Raw genomic sequence first — 25,102 nt, 5'->3', positions numbered from 1 at the left:
GCTCAATGAACCATCATCTTCTTGTGATTTAGCTCTTGAGACCTTCTTCTTCAATCTATACTTTGAATTGCAATTTTTACAATTCTTACATCTCCTCTTGCAATTAACACCCCCTCTTGCCATATTACGAAGTTTCAAAATTCTCGATGACGCCTTCCAATTTCCAATTATATCCCAATAACATTTTTGACAGAAGGAGACTGTCCCAAAAGATGAATCGTGACCAGAGATGGTACAAGAATTCGCACAGCAATTATTACTTGATCTAGGGCAATTTAAATCATCGGGCTCTTTAGCAATCCTTGCATTAACAGGCTTCTTCTTTGGGCCCAAGTGATCACACAAGTTAGCCGGCTCAGGTCTACACCCATTGTTATTTTTACTCGGCCCAACATCACCCATCGATTGGGCTCCTACACCATTAGGGCTGTGTGGCCCATTTACCTTCTTAAGTGGGTCACTAGAGGATTTGGAATTCACATTAATATCCACCCGACAATCAGATGATACATTTACCCTAGTTGGTGAGATAGGTTTTTTGGAACTAGGAGTCGAATGATTACTTTCGGCAGTGTCTGCAACAAACTCCACGTTAGCATCAAAAAGTTCACGAATCCCATAACACCCCGACTGTTGATCTTCCTCCTTCTTACCGTTGGAATTCCAGGCATCCAATCCTTCACCGGAAAACTCATCATCCACCGGAGTTTTTTCAGGATTTTTCCCAGAAACAAACACCTCTTTCTCAGGCATTCGTGGATCCTCTTCAACCTCATCATCCTTGAAATCACTTTCGCTGTCATATCCAGAATACTCATCAGAGTTGATGCAATCAGAGCTCCAATCAGAAACATTAGAACGACACCACCCCAAAAAAACTGCACCCGCTAAAACCTCCTTCGCCCAATTTTCTATCGTCTACATCCTGGTTCTTTTTTGAATTGAAAAACACTTTTTCTTCTTCAATGACGTTGATAAAGTAGGACTTGGATTTGACTTGCAGTTTCAATTCATCATTCACCTTGCCTGGTTCAGCGAGTTTAACATAGACACGCCCATAGCAAAGTTTCTGGTTCCCAGTGAGAGAGCAATTGTCTAACTCGAATACGGTGCCCCACCACTCTGCTATTGACATGAAAATGTTATTGTTCCAACATTGTGGTGGCACCCCGGTGATTTTAAGCCATACCATTCGTCCTTCCAGCCAGCAACACTCATCCCACATTGATGCCTTACACACCCACCTTTTGAGTGGATGGTTTGGTTTCGTTACCAATTCTGTTGCTGCCTCAATATCGTTGAAGATGAGGAGTAAGCCAAGACCTCCAAGATATTTTATTTAAACATCTTGGTAACCCTCAACACAACATATGACTTCAAGGTTTTCAAGGATATACTTGTTTAGGGCATCACAAGAAACCGCATTCTGTAGTAAGTCGTGGTTGCAGGAGTCATCTTTAATCACCAATGTTTTGTCACTCTTTGGATCATCACTCTTCGACTCCCCTCTCTTTTTATTGTTTAGAATATTCCTCAAGTCTTCTGGTATTTTATCTTCACTCGCAACTTTCGAAAACCTCCTATCGTCCTTGAACTTGTTTAAATTTGGCCACTCACCTTTTTCGTAACCACCATCAAACCTTGACTCGTTCCCATTGTTGGATACAAGTTTGGGTCCCCTAACAGTGGCCTTGAAGACTTTGATAGGGACACCATTAAACCTAATGCCTTCCAATGAGAATAGCAATCTGCTTGCATCCTTAACATCGGCGAACCTAACAAAAGCGAACTTACCCCATTGCGAAGCCGTTTGACGGCGATATACACATCACGGACGGAGCCGAACGGTTTAAAGGTTTTCCAAAGATCAACAACCTGCCAATCTTCCGGAAAATTGAAAAAACATGAAGGAAGTGAGATGGTTTCGGTCTGACCACTTGTGTTGTCGTTGATAGTCTCCGTTTTACCCTTCGCGAACCCTAGCCGTGCCAGCCCTCTCATCTCTCACGTTCTTGTTTTGTTTCTCTCTCCAGATTTCTCTCATTGTCTCTCTTTAATTCCTTTTTACTACTTACCCAATTATATTTTAACAAATTATCACAATACTTTTAACTAACACCAAAAACCAACACCACCAATATTTCACACCAAAAACCAACACATTATAGTCATCAAAAAAGTGTAAAAAAACAACCAAGACGAACAAAAAACGCCTCCACTACAAATGGTCTAAAAGTTTGGGGGTTACTTTGTCTATTTACGTTAATTGGAGCTGTACAATGAAACTAATCAAGTCACAAGTTTCAACTTCTCAACTCACGGTCTCAAGTCACAACTCGCGAGTCTGAAGTTCTCAAGCTCCATGACTCTCTTCAGTTTCTATATTTTCGCTTTCAAAATCGTGTGCTAGGTTTACGCATTCTATCAAACACCTGGTATGCGTTTGTATTTCTTTCTTTTTAACAACTCATATTTCTGCTCATATAAACAAATCTAGGGTTTAGATTTAGAATGTTAAATTTGAGAAGAAAACTTACCCAATCACTATTATTACTTTCACACCACCATAAATTCAATTCAAATACTTATCATACCATCATTTACTCAACCCTAATTCCTAATCATCCTGTTAATCCACCTAAACCCTCAATTAAACACCTAAATAAACCCCCTATTTACCCAACTTCTTTCTCTTCTTTAACTTGTATAAATAGTACAAATTACTATCAACATGAAGAAACAGAATACAATGAAACCCTAGTTTTGCCTGAAAAGGATTACGAAAACGAATTCAAAACAAAACTTGCATCGTTAACTGATATAATCCAACTATCCGACCTTGATTGCGTTAACTTAAGAAACAATCTGGAAAAATGTGGTGTAACCGTGTCACTGGAGTTAGTTTCCGAAGTTCTATCTCGTGTTCGGAACAATTGGGAAGTAGCGTTTACGTTCTTTTTATGGGCGGCCGAGCAAATAGGTTATGCGCATTCGTTACGCCATTACCATTGTATGATTGCAATTTTGGGGAAATCACGAAGGTTTGATATTGCTTGGACCTTAATTGATGAAATGAAAAAAGGTGGAAAAAATGGTGGTTGTTGGAAGCTTCGACGAGCCCAACACACCTACTATTGAGGACCTAGGTTATACTCACTCACTACACCAACACTTTGACATTGGTTAGCCTTTAATTTTATAAATCTTTAGTGCACAATAATACTTAGGCGACAGTGTCGACCATATATCATTCAGGCGGTATAACCGACCATATATCACTTAGGCGGCAGAGCCGACCATATAATAAAAATAACATAAGTGCACTAAGAACTCAAACACGAACTAAGGCTTAACTGGGAAACTTAACAAAGAACAACTTTACTAATACAAAATACAATTACAATATTACTTACTTATAAGTTTTCTCTTCTCTAACTCACACTCTTCTTACTTCCTCTCAACTCTCACACCTTCCACAAATGAACCCATCACCTATATTTATACTACTCCATGGAAGTTTCTACAAGCTAGATATTTCCATGGATATATAAATATCTAGATATTTCTACAACCTACAAATATCTAGATTTTTCTTTTACATTTCAATTTCTAGATTTTTCTTTCATATTCTAATATCTAGATATTTTCTTATACATATTAATATCTAGATATTTTACATATATACATCTACTAATACAAAATTTGCATTGTATTTTAATACTCCCCCTCAATGAAAATTTTCTTCCAACGATATCTTGAAGACCATTCCAAGTGCTTCTCTGAATTTTGTAAACTTCAGTTTACTTAGGCTCTTGGTGAATGTATCTGCAACCGGTTCATATGTCTTTGTTTGCATCATCTTGATTTTCCCTTCAAGGACCTTCTCGTGAACATAATGATAGTGCACTTCTATATATTTTGTTCTTGCATGGAAGAATGGATTCTCTGCTAATCGAATAGCTGATAGATTATCGCAGAAAAGTTTTACTTGATAATCTGTTGATTGATGAAGATCTTCCATTAGTTGCTTCAACCAAGTAATTTCTTGTGTTACTGAGGCTGCCAATTAATATTCTGCTTCAGTGCTTGATAAGGATACAGTTGGTTGTCTCTTGCTGCACCATGATATTACTCCTGATCCAATACTAAACACGTATCCAGTTGTTGATCGTCGTGTATCATAGTCTCCAGCATAATCAGCGTCACAATATCCAGTCACCTGACATTCTTTTGTTCTCTTGTATAAAATACCAAAGTTAATAGTGCCTTTAACATACCTTAAGATGCGTCGTACAACATCAAGGTGTGGCTTCTTTGGATTGCTCATGTACCGACTAGCCACTCCAACTGCATAAGATATGTCTGGTCTGCTTAATGTGAGATAAATAAGACTTCCGACCAACTTTCGATACATGGTAACATCTTGAAGACTTTTTCCTTCGTCTGCTCGTAGTTTTGTATTCGGATCCATCGGAGTTGAGATAGGTTTGCAATTAAGCATTCCGTACTTTTGTAAAAGATCTCGCACATATTTCTGTTGTGAAAGAAATAATCCTTCTCTTTTCTGCTCTATTTCGAGTCCAAGAAAATGTTTGAGTTCTCCAAGCTCCTTCATATGAAATCTGATAGACAGATTCTCTCCTGTCCTTTGGATCTCCTCATATTGATCTCCCGTGATGATTAAGTCATCCACATATACTAGCACTATGGCTAGTTTTCCTTGATCTTGTTTCACAAATAAACTAGAATCTGAAGGAGCAACTGTAAACCACTTTGTACCAAGAACTCGCCAATCTTCCCGTACCAAGCTCTTGGAGCCTGCTTCAAGCCGTATAGTGGTTTCTTTAATTTGCAGACATGCTCGGAATGGATTTTGTTCTCAAAGCCTCTTGGTTGATCCATATAAATGTCTTTGTCAAGTTCTCCATGTAAGAAAGCGTTCTTGACATCCATCTGCCACAGCTTCCAAGATTTGCTAGCGGCTAAAGCTAGTAGAGTTCGAATTGTTGTGATCTTCACCACTGGACTAAACGTTTCTTCATAATCCAGCCCATATTGTTGAGAAAAACCTCTAGCAACAAGTCGAGCTTTATACCTTTCAATTTAGCCATCTGATCGAGTACTCACCTTGTAAACCCATTTACAAGATATTGGTTTTACATCTTTTAGCTTTGGAACTAAACTCCATGTCTGGTTTTCTTTTAGTGCATTAATTTCTTCTTCCATTGCTTTCTGCCAATCTCGACTTTTCGCTGCTTCTTCATAAGTAGAAGGCTCAATAGGTATTGATTCATCCACATGAGCAGCATTGGCATACCTTGGATTAGGTTGTCTCGGCCTTGTTGATCTCCTTAATTCTTGTGCATGCTCATCGACTTCCTTTTGGCTTGGACGAACCTCCTCGGATATAGATTGATGTACACCAGTTTTCCATGGACTCGTTTCCTTAGAGTACGACTCTTCTCCTTCTTTGGTTGGATCTACTATTTGCTCTTTACGTTCTTCTATTTCTTCTGGAACTTCTTCTAATCCATGAGATTCTGGAAGCTCTATCTTTTGAGGTGACCACCATGAAGAAGCTTCATCAAATACCACATTTCTTGAAGTATGACACTTTTCAGTATTTGGATCACAACATCTCCATCCTTTTCTTGATTCATCATAACCGACAAAAATGCACCGAATTGCCATCTTATCAAATTTGCTTCGTAAATGATCTGGCACGAAGACGTAGCATACACATCCAAAAAATTTGATATGGTTGACGGTTGGCTTGATCTTCCATAATCTTTCATATGGTGAAATATATCCCAACTTTGTTTGTGGGAGTCTGTTAATCACGTACGACGCCGTCCTCATACATTCGGCCCAAAATCTACCTGGTACATTCTTACCATGAAGCATACTTCGACAAGTTTCGACAAGGTGGCGATTCTTGCGTTCCGCCACTCCATTCTACTGTGGAGTATTGGGGCAAGTTAATTGCCTTCTGATCTTATGCTTCTCAAGATACATATTGAACTCAGTCGATAAATATTCTCTTCCATTATCTGTGCGTAAGCACCGGATCTTAGTATTGAGCTCACTTTCTACCTTGTTGTTGAACTCTTTGAACTTTAGATAAGTCTCCGACTTCTCCTTCATGAAGTAAACCCACACATATCTTGAGAAGTCATCAATGAATGTCACCATATACTTCATGCCTCCAAGTGATGTTTGTTTCACTGGGCCGAAGACATCTGAGTGTATGAGCTCTAGTGGTGTCTTGGACTGATGCGCTGACTCCTTGAATGGCAATTGGTGAGCTTTGCCAAATTGACATCCAACACATATTGTATCTGTTCAGATATCAATTTAAGGAAGCCCATTTACTATGTGTTTCACCATCATCTCCTTTAACTTGTTGTAGCCCACATGCCCAAGACGTTCATGCCAAAGATCAGCCGTCTCATTCTTTCGAGTCTTATCCACATATGCTGTTTCAGCAGATAGTACATAGACCGACTCTATTCTTCTTCCTTGCATAATTGGATTGCCAACCACCTTCACTCTCTTGAATACGGACACATCTTCTGGTCCAAAGAGCACATAATTCACTTCTGCTGTCAATTGTGGTACTGACAGTAAATTCTTCTTTAGGCCAGGGACAAGATACACCTTCTCGAGTTGGAGCTTATGAGAGCGGCCTTCATTTGGAATTATTGTCTTTCCAATGTGAGAAATAGATAACCTTGAATTGTCGGCTGTCAACACGACTCTCTTTCCTTTGTAATCATCCATTTCTTGCAGCTTCATCTCATCATTGGTCATATGATTTGAGCACCCAGAATCAATGATCCAATCATCTTTGTAGTTTATTTTTGACTCTAAGGTTGCTGCAAGAACTTGATCATCCATGTCAGCTTCAATGGAGAGTCCCGTTTCTGCATCCCAAGTTTCCTCTTTAATGGATGCTTCGAATGTGACCTCTTTCTTCTCATCTCTTGCGGCGGACACATTTCCTTTGAAAGTTCGCCTTCTGGGAATCTACAATCTCGAGCAAAATGACCCTTCTTTCCACAATTGAAGCATTCACCATTCTTTCTCTTATCATTTTCCCCGTATTGTTGGCGATGATCTCTTCTTCCTTGTTGAGCTTCCCCTGAAGCGTTACCTTTTGATTTTGGGTGACCCTTCCACCCATATGTCTTACTTTCTTTTATCGCCTCTTGTCTTCGAGATGTTACTTTCTTCTTATTGGTGAAGAGTGCATCTTCTCTGTCTTTTATGGTTACTTCATTCATCTGCTTGGCTAATGCCTCTTGATTAGCCAATAGATTCTCCAGCTCTATTAATGATGGTTGAGTAGGCCATCCTCTCACAGCGGCTATAAATCCATTATACTCGGACCTTAAGCCGTGGATGATAATTCTCTTCATCCTTGCATCACTCACTTTCTCTTCAGGAGCAAGTTGAGATATCTCACGACAAATAGATTTCACCTTGGTGAAATACTGAGAAATGGACAGACTTCCTTGTGAGATACCTGCGAGCTCATTTTCCAAGAGCTGGAGGCATGCTTCATTCTTCTTTGAAAATAACTTGTCAAAAGTTTCCCAAGCTGCCTTCAGTGTTTTCTCGTCACGGATGTGCTCCAATAGATCCTCCTCGATTGTAGTCTTCAGTATAGATAAAGCCTTCCCAGCCTTGATGTTCCATTTTCTCAAGGCTTCAGCATTTTCTTTTGGTGGAGGTGTTGTGTCACTGCCAGCAACTATTTCCCAAAAATCCTGTCCTTGTAGGTAGGATTCTATACAAGTCCGCCAATAACCATAGTTGTGGTTATTGAGACTCTTGATTCCACTGCTCGTACTTGCAAGATCTGCCATCATGACGTCCAACGTCCAATAAGCTTGGTCCCAGACCGATGAGCTTTCACAGTTCCTAACTGTGCTTCGACAGAATCTCCCTTAGGGCCTTGGTGTTAACAAGACGATGTAAACGTCCAATGTTTACCGATGAGTACCTCCACTAGCAATGGTCTCAAATGACCTACTCTGATACCAATTGTTGGAAGCTTCGACGAGTCCAACACACCCACTATTGAGGACCTAGGTTATACTCACTCACTACACCAACACTTTGACGTTGGTTAGCCTTTAATTTTATAAATCTTTAGTGCACAATAATACTTAGGCGATAGTGTCGACCATATATCATTCAGACGGTATAACCGACCATATATCATTTAGGCGGCAGAGCCGACCATATAATAAAAATAACACATGTGCACTAAGAACTCAAACACGAACTAAGACTTAACCGGGAAACTTAACAAAGAACAACTTTACTAATATAAAATACAATTACAATATTACTTACTTATAAGTTTTCTCTTCTCTAACTCACACTCTTTTTACTTCCTCACAACTCTCACACCTTCCACAAATGAACCCATCACCTATATTTATACTATGGAAGTTTCTACAAGCTAGATATTTCCATGGATATATAAATATCTAGATATTTCTACAACCTACAAATATCTAGATTTTTCTTTTACATTTCAATTTCTAGATTTTTCTTTCATATTCTAATATCTAGATATTTTCTTAAACATATTAATATCTAGATATTTTACATATATACATCTACTAATACCAAATTTGCATTGTATTTTAACAGTGGTGAATCATTGGTGAATACTCAAACATTTTTAATCATGATCCGACGTTACTCTGCAGTTCATGATGTTGATAAAGCGATTAATACTTTTTATGCGTACAAGCGGTTTGGTCTCGAAACTGGTTTACATGAGTTTCATGATCTTTTATCTGCTTTGTGTAGGTATAAAAATGTAAAAGCAGCTGAACATTTGTTAATGAGTAATAAAGATTGTTACGGTTTGAGTACGAAGAGTTTCAACATTATTTTGAACGGATGGTGTAACGTTATCGGTAGTCCACGAGAGGGGAAAAGGATATGGTGGGAGATGTGTAATCGAGGTATTCATCGTGATGTTATATCGTATTCGTGTATGATATCTTGTTATTCAAAATCTAATGAATCAAAAGAAGTGATCAAAATCTTCGATGAAATGAGATTGACAGATATTAATTTAGATATAAAAATTTATAACGGTGTGATTCACGCTCTAGCTAAATCGGGACATGTAGAAAAAGCTCGTGATTTGATGAAATTAATGGAACACAAAGGGATTTCTCCAAACGTGATTACTTATAATTCGTTAATTATGCCACTTTGTAAAACGAGGAAGTTTAGTCATGCACGTAAGGTGTTCGATGAAATGCTGCAAAGAGGGTTGATACCTACAACTAGAACGTTCCATGCTTTTTTTGGGGCATCAAGAAATTGTGAAGAAGCTTATACGATCTTTCGAAAGATGAATAAGATGGGATGTTGCCCGAGTCATGATACGTATGTAATGTTGATTAAAAAGTTTTGTCGTTGGGGCGAATTCAAGAATGTATGGAAAGTGTGGAATGAGATGATTAGAAATGGGTTGGACCCTGATCGGAGTTCATATGTAGCGTTAGTAAACGCGCTTTTTTTGAATAGGAAGTTGGAGGAAGCTTATAAGTATCATTTGGAAATGAAGGCTAAAGGTTTATTACCCGAGCCTGAGATCGAAGATAGGCTTGAAAGATGGAGGTCGGGTATGCAGAAAGTAGATAACTCGAAAACGAGTAGTATCGAGTCGTAATGTGTTCTTTGGTCTTGGTCTTTTCAGCCTTAGACATTTGTTGAATCTGTTGGATGATTTATGCCAAAAGAAAGTATGTAATTTCACCGTAGGTTGTGGTTACTGTTTACAAATTGGAGTATTAAACATGTCTAGAGAGTTCTAAAAGTTCAAAATACATACTTAACAGGTAAGGTGAAAGGGTTTGGTGTATGGACCACAATTACGTAGACATAGTTAATTGATTTTATTATAAAGGTTGAGGGTGTTATTTGATTGAGATCTTTAGTTGGACCCATTTCATCAATTATTAACCGCATCCCAACTGCCACGATCCTGGCTCTCCTATTTTTGAATTTTTTGTTGAAATGGGAATAATTTCAAAAAAATTTACCAAAATAGAAAACTAAAAAAAAAGAGTTATAAAACTAGGAATTCCGGAGTTTCAAACTCCGGATTTGGTCAACCCGAAGTTTGAAACATCGGATTGTGGATTCTTTGCGTAAAAAAAAAAAATTGAATCCGGAGTTCGAAACGCCGGATTTGTATGTGACAATATGTTTCTTTTTTTTTTTAAGAGTTGATCAGGTGGTGTAATTTGGAGGTTTGCAGCCAGCAGATGTTGCTTGTTGTTGGTTAAAGTTTGGTGATAATTGTAGGAGATGAAGATGACTTGAGTGTTTGAGTTGTGTGTTGTGCACAGTGTTGCAAACGTCGGCCGACTTGGCTGACGCGTCGTTTTTTAGGTATGGCCGATGCGTCGTTGCTAAAAAGTCGGTCAAATTCGGAAAAAGTCGGTCAAAGTCGGTCAAATTTTTTTATTTTTTTTGGTAATATTGTTAATAATTGTTAATTGTTCATGTTTACTGTAAATATAGTTTATATTTTAAGATTCGATCTATATAATATTATATATAAATATTTATTTAATAAAACTATTTAAAAAAGTCAACGTTAGTCAACGCCCGTTGCGTCCGACACGTCGTTTTTAGGCATGACCGATGCGTCCCTGACTCGCGTCTTTTACAACCTTGGTTTTGCATTAACTAACTTCCACATCTCCTTTATCAGAAAACTAATCTTCAAATGAATTTTATATCGTAAATAGATAGATGTATCAGTTTTTCGTTTTTATAAGACAACATGGGTGGATTTGCCACACATATACACTCAACTATTAAAAAAATAATAATAAAAAAATTATGCCACGTACAAATCCGGCGTTTCAAACTCCGGATTCATTTTTTTTTATGCAGAGAATCCATAATCCGATGTTTCAAACTTCGGGTTACCCAAATCCGGAGTTTGAAACTCAGAAAAATTCCTAGTTTTATAACTTTTTTGTTTAGTTTTCTATTTTTGCAACTTGTTTTGAAATTATTCCCATTTCAACAAAAAATTCCCTATTTTCTTTAAATTCAGAATTTTATAACTCTTAAAAGTCTGTTATCTTAACCATTAAGAATTAAGATTTTTTTTTGAGAGACAACAATAATTTTATTGATATACTCCCTCCGTCCCATATTAATAGTCCAGTATTTCATTTTGGGATGTCCCAAATTAATAGTCCACTTCCATAAATAGAAAAGAAGAATAAGAAGCTTAAGTTTTATAATGCCCTTAATATATGTGGATAGGATTAAAAGAGAAAGAAAATGTAAGGATAAAACTGGAAAGTAAACAGAAAGCACAGTACTTTTATGACATTTTCTTAAACTGTGTGTTTTTTGTCTGTGGACTATTAATATGAGACGGAGGGAGTATATAATATTTACGGTATATACAGAGAACAACACAACATTGCAAATTACACACGAACTGAGCCCGTTCTCTAAACCTCGACCAGAAAACATAAGCATCCCTAATATTAACATATTCCTGTTTTAGACACAGCAATTGAATCGAACATTTTTGGGTTGGTGAACCAATTATGCCAGTCCACCAAGATCTTTTTCATCCTACTCGATATCCACGTATGAGATAAAACTTGAATCTCGTTAAAGATAGCAGCGCTACTCGACAAAGATCAACAGATTATATACAAAACCATAACTCTATAGAACTTCAAATCTTAATACATACAAGTGTTAACTAAACACTTTAATCAAAAGAACAAACTAAAGTGTCATCAACTAGATGAACTTTGTAAATCCTAACTAAGGATCAAAGATGGAGGAGGTTGAGAGACTTGAGTGAATTTAGAAAAGATGAAAGATTGAATTGTACAACTGCATCTAACGAACGAGAGACCTCCTTTTATGAGCTCTAACAAACTATCTACGCTCTCAACCACCAGGAAAAAATAAATTATAAGAACAACTCCTCAACTTTATACTTTTAATTATAAACAGAACAAAGTATATTTAAGTGTTGTGAGAGGCCTTCTAATACTTCAATCTACATCAGCTACTTATCAACTATCTCAACATCTCAGCATCATCTATAAGCTTTAATCTAGAGTCCATATCATCACTTCAAATAGTAAAACTGCACAGCATCAATTCAAGTTACCTTTAGATATATGAGTCAAGATTGACTTTTATTAATATATTTCAACACACCCCCTCAATCTTGACTTGAGAAAACATTAATAAGCTGCAACTTATCACACAATAAGTTGTGATGACTTGTGACTAGCTCTTAGTAAATAGATCATCAAAATTTAAGTCTGAACCAATTTTCTCAATGTTTAAAAAAACCACCGTTTACTTTTTCTCTAACAAAATGTCGATTTAAATCAAAATGCTTTGTTCTTTCGTGGTGTACTGAATTCCCAACAATTTGAATTACTGGTGTATTATCACATTAAAGAGTAATTGGAATTAAATCAATTATTTTCATATCCTTTAAAAACATTTAAAATCCAGACTAGTTCACAAGTTACAGCAGCTAATGCCCTGTATTCTGCTTCATCAGAAGATCGAGATACTGTAGGTTGTTTTTTGCTCTTCCATGAGATTAATGAATTTCCAAAAAAGATACATAATCCAGTTATAGACTTTCTCCCAATTAAGTTCTTTGCCCAGCCTGAATCAGAATAAGCAGTAAGGTTAAGAGACATACCTTTATTAATATGTATACCTTTACCTGGACTACCCTTCAAGTATCTAAGAATTCTAAATGCTAACGTCAAGTGACAACTTGTAGGTGCATGCATAAATTGGCTAAGAATATGGACATAAAAGCTAATATATGGTCTTGTAACAGTAGTGTATATTAATTTGCCAACTAATTTCTAATAAACAGTTATATTGGACAATACAGAATTATTGTCACTTCCTTTATATGAAGATACATTAACCTCAATAAGAGTATTTAAAGGTTTTCTTCTTAATAGACCAAAATCATTTAGCAATTCTAAGCAATATTTTCTCTGACATAATCCTAAACCATGATCAGTTTCAATAACTTCAATGCCTAAAAAATATTTTAGTTTTCCTAGGTCTTTAATCATGAACATTTTACTCAGCTTAACTTTATTAATTTCATCTTTATTGTTACCAGTTACAATTATATCATCCACATATACCAACAAAATAATAAACACATCATCTTTTGTTTTAGTATATTACGAGTGATTATTCTTGCTTTGAACAAAGTCATGACTAGTCACACATGAGACAGTTTTTCATTCCATTTTCTTTGTGCCTGTTTAAGGCCATAAAGGGACTTAGTCAACTTGCAAACTTTTCTTTCATTTTTATCAAAGTAACTAAGGGGGGAGACATGTAAATTTCCTCATCTAAATCCTCATACAAAAAAGCATTGTTGATGTCTAATTGATACAAAGACCATCCATTATGTATTGCTAATCATAAGACACATCTAACAATAACCATCTTTACTATTGGTGAGAAAGTCTCATCATAATCCACCCCCTTGGTTTGACTATACCCCTTTGCTACAAGTCTAGCCTTAAACCTCTCAATCTCACCTGAGGACTTATACTTTACTTTATACACCCACTTACAACCTATGGGTTTTCTATTTGGTGGTAAGTCTGTAACTATCCAAGTGTTATTCCTGTGTAATGCTTCTTAATGATGCGCATAGCTGTATGCCTATCGCACATCACCTTTTATCGCAGGCGCATGGCTGTCTCCCTACAACACAACACCTTTTATCGCATGCACATAGCTATTTCCCTATGGTGCATTACCTCATAACATGTCGCGCTGTCTAAAACATAGCGCCACTCATGTTAATTCAGGACAAGACAAAGGTGTACGATTATGACAGAAAGGACGCTGTGGCATGATGGTACGATTCTGACACTGCATAGCGGCTGGAAAGGACAGCAAGGCATAAGGGGGCAACACTAAGATATCTGTAGCACTTTTAGCAGCTTTATGAAGAAAAAAGGACAAGAACGTAACAACGTGGCACCAACATGTCTTTTTGTCTCCTTACGTGGCACTAAGAGACAAAAACTCACATGTATAAATAGGACTTGACTTGAACTAAAAACACAACTCTGTAATCATCCTCATCTACTCAAAATCACTCTCAAGAACATCTTATTCTCAAGTATCTCATTTGCGTTAGCTAGCCCGCGTAACCGGAATAGCTTCCATCCTTTGTGGTTTCATGTATCGTTCATAACATAAACACTAACACCGCCTTCGATCCATCAATTCCGGCTAACCCGAATGATGGTGGGTCATGTTTAAGCACCCTTTCTGAGATCATCATCTCGTATGAGGGTTATGTAGCGACCCGACAAAATCGTCATTGACGGCGCCGTCTACTTAGGTCCCGTTACGTAGTCATAAGTCTTTAAAACAACGTTTGACCAAAAATATGTCGCATTCATTTCAAAAGTAAAGATGTTTCAAGGTTTACAAAGTAGTTCGACAACTAGTTACATAACAAAGTTTAAAGTACAATTGAAACATATGCGACACAATTTAAAAGTAGCTAAAAGACGCTCCATGTATGCATGTATACTCGACATCCAAACAAGTATCAAAAGTAATGAGCGAAAGCATGTATTACAAAACGTTCAAGGACCTGGGAAAAACATAGAAATCTGTCAACGAAAACGTTGGTGAAATCATAGGTTTAAGTAAGTAAGTACAAGTGAACCACAAGATTTGTAACGTTGGTATAATAGTAATACATTCCAAAAGTTAATATTCACGAGCACCCAATTATCAATGGTTAACATTCTTTCCATAGAACCCCATCACAATAGTGTTAGAACATACATTATTTATCAAAAATATATTCCATTCGTAAACGGTAGCGAACCGTTTCAATGAGGGTTTGTCAAACCCATATGGATCCATACAACATAAGTTCTCGCTTACACCCGGCAAGTGTAACTAATGATAATCGAACTGAGGATTTTGTTCTAAAGTCGTAAGTAGAATGTTTGTTTTCCTGTACTTGTGTTCACTTAGTAAAAGAAACGTTTATGTTTTCTCATCCCAAATGTAAGTTCAAAAGAGTAAAAGTGGGACTATGATCTCACCTTGAGTGCACGTATGTAAAAGTACTTCAACAAGTAAACGTGTGCAAGAACGAATGCTAGTCTTGACCTAAACAAATAGGTTTGTATCAATATCGGTAAACACGGTCGGTCAAAGTCTTCAATTAGTCCTATGGCTCGTTACGACTCGATTACTAAAGCATGTGAGTCAAATTTTCACGTTTCATGCAAGATGCAAGTATAAAAGCATGTTAGAATGATTGCACAAACATTTGGTTAAGTTTGATTAAAAGTCAACTTTGGTCGGGTCAAAGTCAACAAAAAAGTCAACACATTCGGGTCGGGTCCCGAACTATTTTTCTGAGGTTTTTAATCATATATGAGCATGTTAGAATAAGTTACATGTGAATCGGAGGTGCGTAGCATAATAAACATTTTCCGTAAAATGGCAAATCAAGACAGCACAGAACAGGCAAATTGGACGGCGTCCAAAAGGCCTGGACGGCATCCAAGTTTGAAAGCCTGGACGGCATCCAAAAGGCTGGACGATGTTCAAACATCTGGGCAGAAAACATTTTGCTGAAAACACACACGTGCACGAACCAAAACTCAAACAATCCTAATTTATGACCCGCAAACAATCAAGACAAGTATCTTATGTCATCGGAAAGGTATTTTGATGAGAAAAACATCTAAACACATTTCATCAATCACATTTACCTTTACAACAACCAAAATCACATTCAAAGCTCATCATTTAATGCATTCAAGTTTAAAAATGTAAATCAATGATTCGGCAACCAATTTACATGAATGATATGCCGTTTCGAAGGTAATCAAGCATACAATACAACCTAACACTTACTAATAATATCTCATGTCATTCAAAGCATCAAAAGTCCATTTCAAGTTCATCAAACCCTAACCCAAATTTACCAAAATCAATAATCAAGTTCATGAAGTTTTCTAAAGCAACCTACACATCAAATTGAAGCTAGTGATACTAGGAACACATTTAATACTTGCACTTTATCATAACAACAACATTAAATCATCCAAAACTCAAAATTAAGCACACACTTTTCATGTTCATGCCAGTTACACTAAAACAACGAGATCGAGCATATAAATCATATATTCATGTTAGACTTGAGCCATAGACACTAATTAACAACTTTATAAGTTAAAAACATCAAGAACACAAAATCTAGTGATTTTAGAAAGTTACCCAAATGTAATGAAATCGGTATGGAATCGAAGAGGAAGTTGCAAGGATTCCAAAAATGTAATTTGTTTTGCAAAACACCCGCTAGCTCGGATTTGGATGATGATTCTTTGAAATTGGGTGTTGAGAGAAAATGGAGGAAGTAGTAAAATGAGAGAGATGATAATGAATGGATAAGAGGGGTTTGACCCTTTGGCCTAGTTAAAGGTTTGATCCTTTAGCGAGTTTGGTCCCTCAACTTTCATTCGGGTGCGTGAATTACCTAAACAAGATTATTTAAAACGCTTGTCAACGGGAGATGTTATAAATATATAATGAACTTTAAATAAGTAAACGGAAAAAAGCGGGATGTTACATTACCTACTCCTTAAAAGAAATTTCGTCCCGAAATTTAAGTAGGCGTAGTAGTCGTTGTTTCTTCCTCGGGATTTTGTGTTTCCGAATTCGCGAATAGATGAGGATACTTCCTTTGCATTTGATCTTGTCTTTCCCAAGCAAACTCGGGTCCCCTTTTGGTGTTCCAACGGACCTTGACAATTGGAATTCGGCTTTGTTTTAACGTTTTGATGGAGGTGTCCAGAATTTCAACCGGTTCCTCCACGAAATGAAGTTTATCATCAATGGTAAGCTCCTCGAGAGGGATAACGATATCGGGTTCGGCAAGGCACTTTTTCAAGTTGGATACATGGAAAGTAGGATGAACGGAGCTCAATTGAGGCGGAAGATCTAAACGATAAGCAACGGTTCCAACACGCTCCAAGATTTTGAAAGGACCAATATACCGCGGATTTAGCTTCCCGAGTTTCCCGAAATGAATTACACCTTTCCAAGGCGCGACTTTTAACATTACGCAGTCACCGACTTGAAATTCAAGGTCGTTGCGTCGTTTGTCGGTATAGCTCTTTTGACGACTTGGGGCCGTCCTAAGCCTATCTCGAATTTGAACGATCTTCTCGGTTGTTTCATAAATGAGTTCGGGTCCAGTGATTTGTGTGTCACCTACTTCGGCCCAACAAAGAGGTGAACGACATTTTCGGCCATATAAAGCTTCGAATGGTGCGGCGTTATACTCGCGTGATAACTATTGTTGTAGGAGAATTCGGCGAGAGGCAAGTGCTTATCCCAAGCTTTTCCAAAGTCAACAACGCAAGCTCATAGCATGTCTTCCAAGGTTTGAATTGTACATTTGCTTTGCCCGTCGGTTTGTGGATGATATGCGGTGCTCATGTCTAAACGCGTCCCCAACGCTTCTTGTAAGGTACGCCAAAATCTAGAAACAAATTGGCCATCTCGGTCGGAGATAATCGATAAGGGTACACCGTGTCAGGCTACGATTTCTTTAATGTAAAGTTGTGCGAGTTTCTCCATGTTGTCGGTTTCCTTCATGGCTAGGAAATGCGCGGATTTGGTGAGGCGGTCAACAATAACCCAAATAGTATCATAACCGCCAACCGCCTTTGGTAGTTTGGTGATAAAATCCATCGTTATCATTTCCCACTTCCATTGCGGGATTTCGGGTTGTTGAAGTAGTCCGGACGGTCTTTGATGTTCGGCTTTGACTTTGGAGCAAGTTAGGCATTTTTCAACATAAGTAGCAACGTCCTTTTTAATGTTCGGCCACCAATATTGTTCTTTGAGGTCGTGGTACATCTTATTGGCACCGGGGTGAATCGAATATCTTGACTTATGGGCTTTATCTAAAATAAGGCTTTCCAAGTCCCCATAACTAGGCACCCAAATTCTTCCGGCGAAATATCGGAGTCCGGTTTCTTTAACTTCGAATCAAGAGGTGAGGGCATTCAAGTGTTCGAGGGAGATGTTTTCATCCTTGAGAGCCTCTTCTTGGGCTACACGAATTTGACTATTGAGGTTGGTGTGAATGGTGATGTTTAAAGCTCGGACACGAAGAGGCACCACTCTTTCTTTTTGACTCAAGGAATCGGCTACTACGTTTTCCTTCCCGGAATGGTAACGAAGCTCACAATCATAATCATTTAAAGTTTCAATCCACCGTCGTTGTCTCATGTTTAGTTTCTTTTGATCGAAGATGTGTTGAAGGCTTTTGTGATCGGTGAAGATGGTACTTTTGGTTCCATAAAGATAGTGTCTCCTCATTTTAAGTGCGAAGACAATGGCTCCGAGTTCGAGATCATGTGTTGTATAGTTCCATTCACGAATTTTGAGTTGTTGGGAGGCATAAGCAATGAATTTCTTTCGTTGCATCAATACGCACCCAAAACCATGTTTCGAGGCATCGCAATATACAACAAAATCATCATTGCCTTCGGGAAGTGACAAGATAGGAGCGGTGGTTAGCTTTGTCTTCAAGATTTGAAATGCGGATTCTGGTTCGGTCGCCCAAATGAATTTCTGTCCCTTGTGAGTTAACGCGGTTAGAGGATGAGAAACCAAAGAGAAATCCTTGATGAATCTACGATAGTATCTGGCGAGACCCAAAAATTGACGAATGTGAGTAGGAGTAGTAGGAGTCTCCCATTTACTAATGGCTTCGATTTTCGATGGATCGACTTTAATACCTTGATCACTTACAACATGACCAAGAAATTGAACTTCCTTCAACCAAAATTCACACTTGGAGAATTTGACATAGAGTCGTTCTTGTCTCAAAAGTTCAAGCACAAGTCGGAGATGTTGTTCGTGTTCTTCTTCGCTTTTAGAATAGACCAAGATGTCATCGATGAACACAATAACGAATTTATTGAGATACGGTTTGCACACGCGGTTCATAAGATCCATGAACACCGCCGGTGCATTAGTGAGACCAAATGGCATGACAAGGAATTCATAACTACCATAACGAGTCCGGAAAGCAGTTTTGGAGACATCTTCCCCCTTAACCCTTAATTGATAATAACCCGAGCGGAGATCGATTTTCGAATATACACAAGACCCTTGCAGTTGATCAAAGAGTTCATTGATGCGAGGAAGAGGATATCGGTTCTTAACTGTCAATTTGTTTAGTTCACGATAATCAATGCACATTCGTAGGGATTCGTCTTTCTTCTTAACGAACAAAATCGAAGCGCCCCATGGTGAATGGCTAGGTTGGATAAAACCACGGTCAAGTAGTTCTTGGATTTGACTTTACAATTCTTGCATTTCGGATGGAGCAAGTCTATATGGTACACGTGCTACGGGTGCGGCTCCCGGAATAAGATCGATTTGGAATTCTATCGGTCGATGAGGTGGAAGACCCGGAAATTCGTCGGGAAATACATCAGAAAAGTCACTAACAATTGGCACCTCATCGATATGCTTCTCATCGGACTCGACTTTCTTAACGTGGGCAAGGATCGCAAAACAACCCTTACGGAGTAGTTTTCTAACTTTAATGCACGAAACGAGGTTGATTTCGGTGCAACTCTTATCGCCATAAACAATTAAGGGTTCACCATTCTCGATAGGAATTCGGATTGCGTTAATATCACAAAGGATGTGAGATTTCGTTTTGGCTAACCAATTCATACCGATTATTACATCGAAGCTTCCTAGTTCCATGGGTATCAAGTCAATTTCAAACTCATTACCCAAAATGTTTAATGTACACCCCCGGTAATATGTGTCGGCACTCAATAGTTTCCCGTTGGCCACTTCAATGGTATAAGTGGTATCTAATGGAAGTGGTGGAGTGTTAAAAGAATGAATCAAAGTCTTGGATACAAAACTCTTATCGGCACCCGAATCGAATAAACAAGTAACATAAGTTTTGTTGAGAAGAAACGTACCCGTGACTAATTCATTGTCATCTCGGGCTTCCTCGGTGTTGATGTTGAAAGCTCGGCCGCGCGTATTGGTGTTATCTTTCTTTTTCGGGCATGCATTTCTATAATTGCCCGTTTGGCCACATTCGTAACAAGTGCCCGTCTTTGGTGCGTTGGGCCCCTTTCGAGCGACGGGGGCGACACTTTTACACTCATTGGCCTTATGACCAACTCCTTGGCACCGATGGCAAATTAGCTTGCCACATTCACCAAAGTGATGTTTGTTGCATTTGTTGCAAAGAGGTAGGTTCCTGGCATAACCCTTCTTGCCGTCGGAGGTATAAGGCTTCTTAGAAAAGTTGTTGTTACTTGATTGGGGGGCTTCCCATTTTCTTTTGGTGTTACCCGACTTATCCTCGGCTTTAGGTGCCGGCACTACAATTGTGTCCACCGTTTCTATCAACTTGCAGGCCATGTTCAAAGCTTCTTGATGATTAGTGGGTTTGGATGACATTACCCCGTGTTTGATGCTCTTTGGGAGACCATCCATGTAAAGTTCAACCCTTAAAGCTTCGGGGTTCACAAGGTTTGGGCACATCAAGGCTAGTTCGGAAAATCGTTGGGTATACGCCTTGAGATCATTTCCGACCGCTTTCAAAGTTCTTAGCTCTTGTTCGAGCCTTCGAGTTTCTTCACGAGGGAAATATTCGACGATCATCTTTTCCCTTAAGTCGGCCCAAGAGAGGGCGTGAGCTTCATCGGTACCCATCGATTGTACATAGGTGTTCCACCATGTGAGGGCGACACCGGCGAAAGTGTGAGTGGAGTATTTAACCTTATCTTGGTCACGACAACCGCTTATGCTAAATACGGCCTCCGTTTATTCGAACCATCGAGTGAGAGTAACCGGTCCCCCGGTCCCATCAAAAATATGAGGTTTGCACCCCATGAAGGCTTTGTAGGAGCACCCTTCGCTTGAGTTACCGGCCCCTTGATTGTTGTTGTTGTGGTTGTTGTTATTCTTGTTGTTGGAGGAGTGACCGGCCATGGCCGCATCCATGACGGTGGCTATCATTCGTTGCAAAGATTGTTCGGGTGTCTCATGGCGTGGCACACGACGAGGAGGCATTGTTCCTTCAAAACACAAGAGTACCGTTGATTAGTATTTTAAATAATACTAATCATGATATGGAATAAGGATAGAGAGAAAATTTTTTCCTTGACTCGCCTTAAATTCTTTATGCCATAATGTCGGAACGTTCATATGAGTCACCGTAATATAATCCCGGAAATTATATAACTATGTGCATTCGACATTATTTCACTAAGTCAAAGTGGTGCGTCAATCAAATTAAACATCGTGAGAATAAGACGAAATAAGAGTAGATATGAGTAGAAATGTTCGAGTATAAATGCACAAGTAGTCAAGTAATTCCTACTTCAAGTCTATATGCCGGTTGGAGTCTAGACTCACAAATGTACCCTATGACTCGGGATTGACACCAATGAACTCTAAATCCCTACAACCAACGCTCTGATACCATCTGTAGCGACCCGACAAAATCGTCATTGACGGCGCCGTCTACTTAGGTCCCGTTACGTAGTCATAAGTCTTTAAAACAACGTTTGACCAAAAGTATGTCGCATTCATTTCAAAAGTAAAGATGTTTCAAGGTTTACAAAGTAGTTCGACAACTAGTTACATAACAAAGTTTAAAGTACAATTGAAAAATATGCGACACAATTTAAAAGTAGCCAAAAGACGCTCCATGTATGCATGTATACTCGACATCTAAGCAAGTATCAAAAGTAATGAGCGGAAGCATGTATCACAAAATGTTCAAGGACCTGAGAAAAACATAGAAATCTGTCAACGAAAACGTTGGTGAAATCATAGGTTTAAGTAAGTAAGTACAAGTGAACCACAAGATTTGTAACGTTGGTATAATAGTAATACATTCCAAAAGTTAATATTCACGAGCACCCAATTATCAATGCTTAACATTCCTTCCATAGAACCCCATCACAATAGTGTTAGAACATACACTGTTTCTCGAAAATATATTCCATTCATAAACGGTAGCGAACCGTTTGAATGAGGGTTTGTCAAACCCATATGGATCCATACAACATAAGTTCTCGCTTACACCCGACAGGTATAACTAATGATAATCGAATTGAGGATATTGTTCTAAACTCGTATGTAGAATGTTTGTTTTCCTGTACTTGTGTTCACTTAGTAAAAAGAAACGTTTTTGTTTTCTCATCCCAAATGTAAGTTCAAAAGAGTAAAAGTGGGACTATGATCTCACCTTGAGTGCACGTATGTAAAAGTACTTCAACAAGTAAACGTGTACAAGAATGAATTCTAGTCTTGACCTAAATAAATAGGTTTGTATCAATATCGGTAAACACGGTCGGTCAAAGTGTTCAATTAGTCCTATGGCTCGTTACGACTCGATTACTAAAGCATATGAGTCAAATTGTCACGTTTCATGCAAGATACAAGTATAAAAGCATGTTAGAATGATTGCAAAAATATTTGGTTAAGTTTGATTAAAAGTCAACTTTGGTCGGGTCAAAGTCAATGAAAAAGTCAACACATTCGGGTCGGGTCCCGAACTATTTTTCTGAGGTTTTTAATCATATATGAGCATGTTAGAACAAGTTACATGTGAATCAGAGGTGCGTAGCATAGCAAACATTTTCCGTAAAATGGCAAATCAAGACAGCACAGAACAGGAAAATTGGACGACGTCCAAAAGGCCTGGACGGCGTCCAAGTTTGAAAGCCTGAACGACATCCAAACATCTGGGCAGAAAACATTTTACTGAAAACACACAAGTGCACGAACCAAAACTCAAACAATCCTAATTTATGACACGCAAACAATCAAGACAAGTATCTTATATCATCGGAAAGGTATTTTGACGAGGAAAACATCTAAACACATTTCATCAATCACATTTACCTTTACAACAACCAAAATCACATTCAAAGCTCATCATTTAATGCATTCAAGTTCAAAAATGCAAATCAATGATTCGACAACCAATTTACATGAATGATATGCCGTTTCGAAGGTAATCAAGCATACAATACAACCTAACACTTACTAATAACATCTCATGTCATTCAAAGCATCAAAAGTCCATTTCAAGTTCATCAAACCCTAACCCAAATCCACCAAAATCAATAATCAAGTTCATGAAGTTTTCTAAAGCAACCTACACATCAAATTGAAGCTAGTGATACTAGGAACACATTTAATACTTGCACTTTATCATAACAACAACATTAAATCATCCAAAACTCAAAATCAAGCACACACTTTTCATGTTCATGCTAGTTACACTAAAACAACGAGATCGAGCATATAAATCATATATTCATGTTAGACTTGAGCCATAGACAATAATTAACAACTTTATAAGTTAAAAAAATCAAGAACACAAAATCTAGTGATTTTATAAAGTTACCCAAATGTAATGAAATCGGTATGGAATCGAAGAGGAAGTTGCAAGGATTCCAAAAATGTAATTTGTTTTGCAAAACACCCGCTAGCTCGGATTTGGATGATGATTCTTTGAAATTGGTTGTTAAGAGAAAATGGAGGAAGTAGTAAAATGAGAGAGATGATAATGAATGGATAAGAGGGGTTTGACCCTTTAACCTAGTCAAAGGTTTGATCCTTTGGCGAGTTTAGTCCCTCAACTTTCATTCGGGTGCGTGAATTACCTAAACGAGATTATTTAAAATGCGTGTCAGCGGGATATGTTATAAATATATAACGGACTTTAAATAAGTAAACGGAAAAAGGCAGGATGTTACAGGTTATTCACGGTACTCAGACCGGAGAGTTGAACTCAAGGAACCCTTAAATCCCCCTTATTGTTGATCTTGCATAGACCGAACCCCCTGGACTATTTTATGCTTGATCAAATGGCGCCATCCGTGGGACCTTTAGTTAAAAGGTTTTGTTAAAATCTTTCTCCTTAATAGTTCTTTACATTCAAACATTCTTTTATGTGTATGTTTCAGACCCAGGTAGTTAAAGCGTCACGCAGAATAAATGACGAGCCAACCGGAGGCTTCAAAGGCAATTCCACTTACGTAAGACTCAAAACTACTCCTTCCCAAGAACCCCTGGCGTAAGGACTCAAAACTCCCGAGATCACGCTTACGAAACCTTGGGCGTCGAGCACCACTTACGTAAGAACTTTTCCTATCTTCCATAGCGCATCAGGATCATCCACGCATGGTACCACTGTGGCATTCTCAAGTGTCACCTCATCCATGCCAACCACGGCGTCTAGCGTATAACACCCCGTCAAAATCCATTAACGGACTGTTAACTCTGGTCCCAGTTCTTGGATTGCTATGTAACAGCAATGTTCTACAGCGGAAACAATTAATACCTGAGATAAAACATGCAAAACGGGTTAACAAAAAGTTGAGTGAATATACATGTTTAAGTAAATAGTTCATCGTATGTTTCATAAAACAGTTTCCATAAATCATTTGTCGAAAATCAGTTCTCAAAATCGTTTATCAGTAATTGGTATCCGAAAATCCGTATTTAAAAATTAGTAAATATTTATCAATTTAAACCATCAAGGTTTAATGTCAAAAGTTTGCATACAGCAAATGTTAAGTGTTAAACTATTTGTCACCAGCGATATCAAGTTTCAACTGTGTGTGACATCAAAAAGGTTTTGTTTCAAATTCTTGTAGACATTACCATGTCTAGTTTCTAGTTCGTAAACATCAATTTTAAGTATCATTCATCGTAAGTTAGGCCACGAGATTTCTTTGAAAGCTTCGTAAAAGTTATACATTTATCATGAGCACTTGATTATAAGGCTTTAGCCTGCGGATAGCTAATTTGCTACGCGTCTTCCTTTTACCCTTTCTAAGCATACACTGATCAGGTGTACAAGTTACAATAGAATAAGCACCGCATACGTTGGGGCAAGGTTTGTCAAACCTAACGGTACCGTCCCTATAAGTCGAGCTTACGTAAAATAATTAATATAATCAAG

At 38.1% G+C, this 25,102-nt stretch overlaps 1 protein-coding gene across 1 annotated transcript; it reads left to right on the top strand.

Annotated features, from left to right (window-relative positions):
* Window positions 1-2,511: 2,511 nt before the first annotated feature.
* Window positions 2,512-9,703, top strand: LOC139890508 (pentatricopeptide repeat-containing protein At5g15010, mitochondrial-like). Its single transcript, XM_071873387.1, has 3 exons — window positions 2,512-3,094; window positions 7,954-7,960; window positions 8,665-9,703. Exons 1-3 carry the CDS (start codon window positions 2,512-2,514, stop codon window positions 9,701-9,703), a joined length of 1,629 nt encoding a protein of 542 aa, XP_071729488.1.
* The last annotated feature ends 15,399 nt before the right edge of the window (window positions 9,704-25,102 follow it).

This window comes from Rutidosis leptorrhynchoides, chromosome 1 (genome assembly GCF_046630445.1).
Source record: "Rutidosis leptorrhynchoides isolate AG116_Rl617_1_P2 chromosome 1, CSIRO_AGI_Rlap_v1, whole genome shotgun sequence".
NCBI classification, from domain to species: domain Eukaryota; kingdom Viridiplantae; phylum Streptophyta; class Magnoliopsida; order Asterales; family Asteraceae; genus Rutidosis; species Rutidosis leptorrhynchoides.
The sequence above is the reverse complement of the archived record's forward strand: the minus strand, read 5'-3'. Positions and strand labels throughout refer to the sequence as shown.

What these genes read in the sequence shown, in the direction of transcription:
- LOC139890508 (XM_071873387.1), top strand. Translation starts at nt 2,512, where the DNA reads ATGTTAAATTTGAGAAGAAAACTTACCCAATCACTATTATTACTTTCA.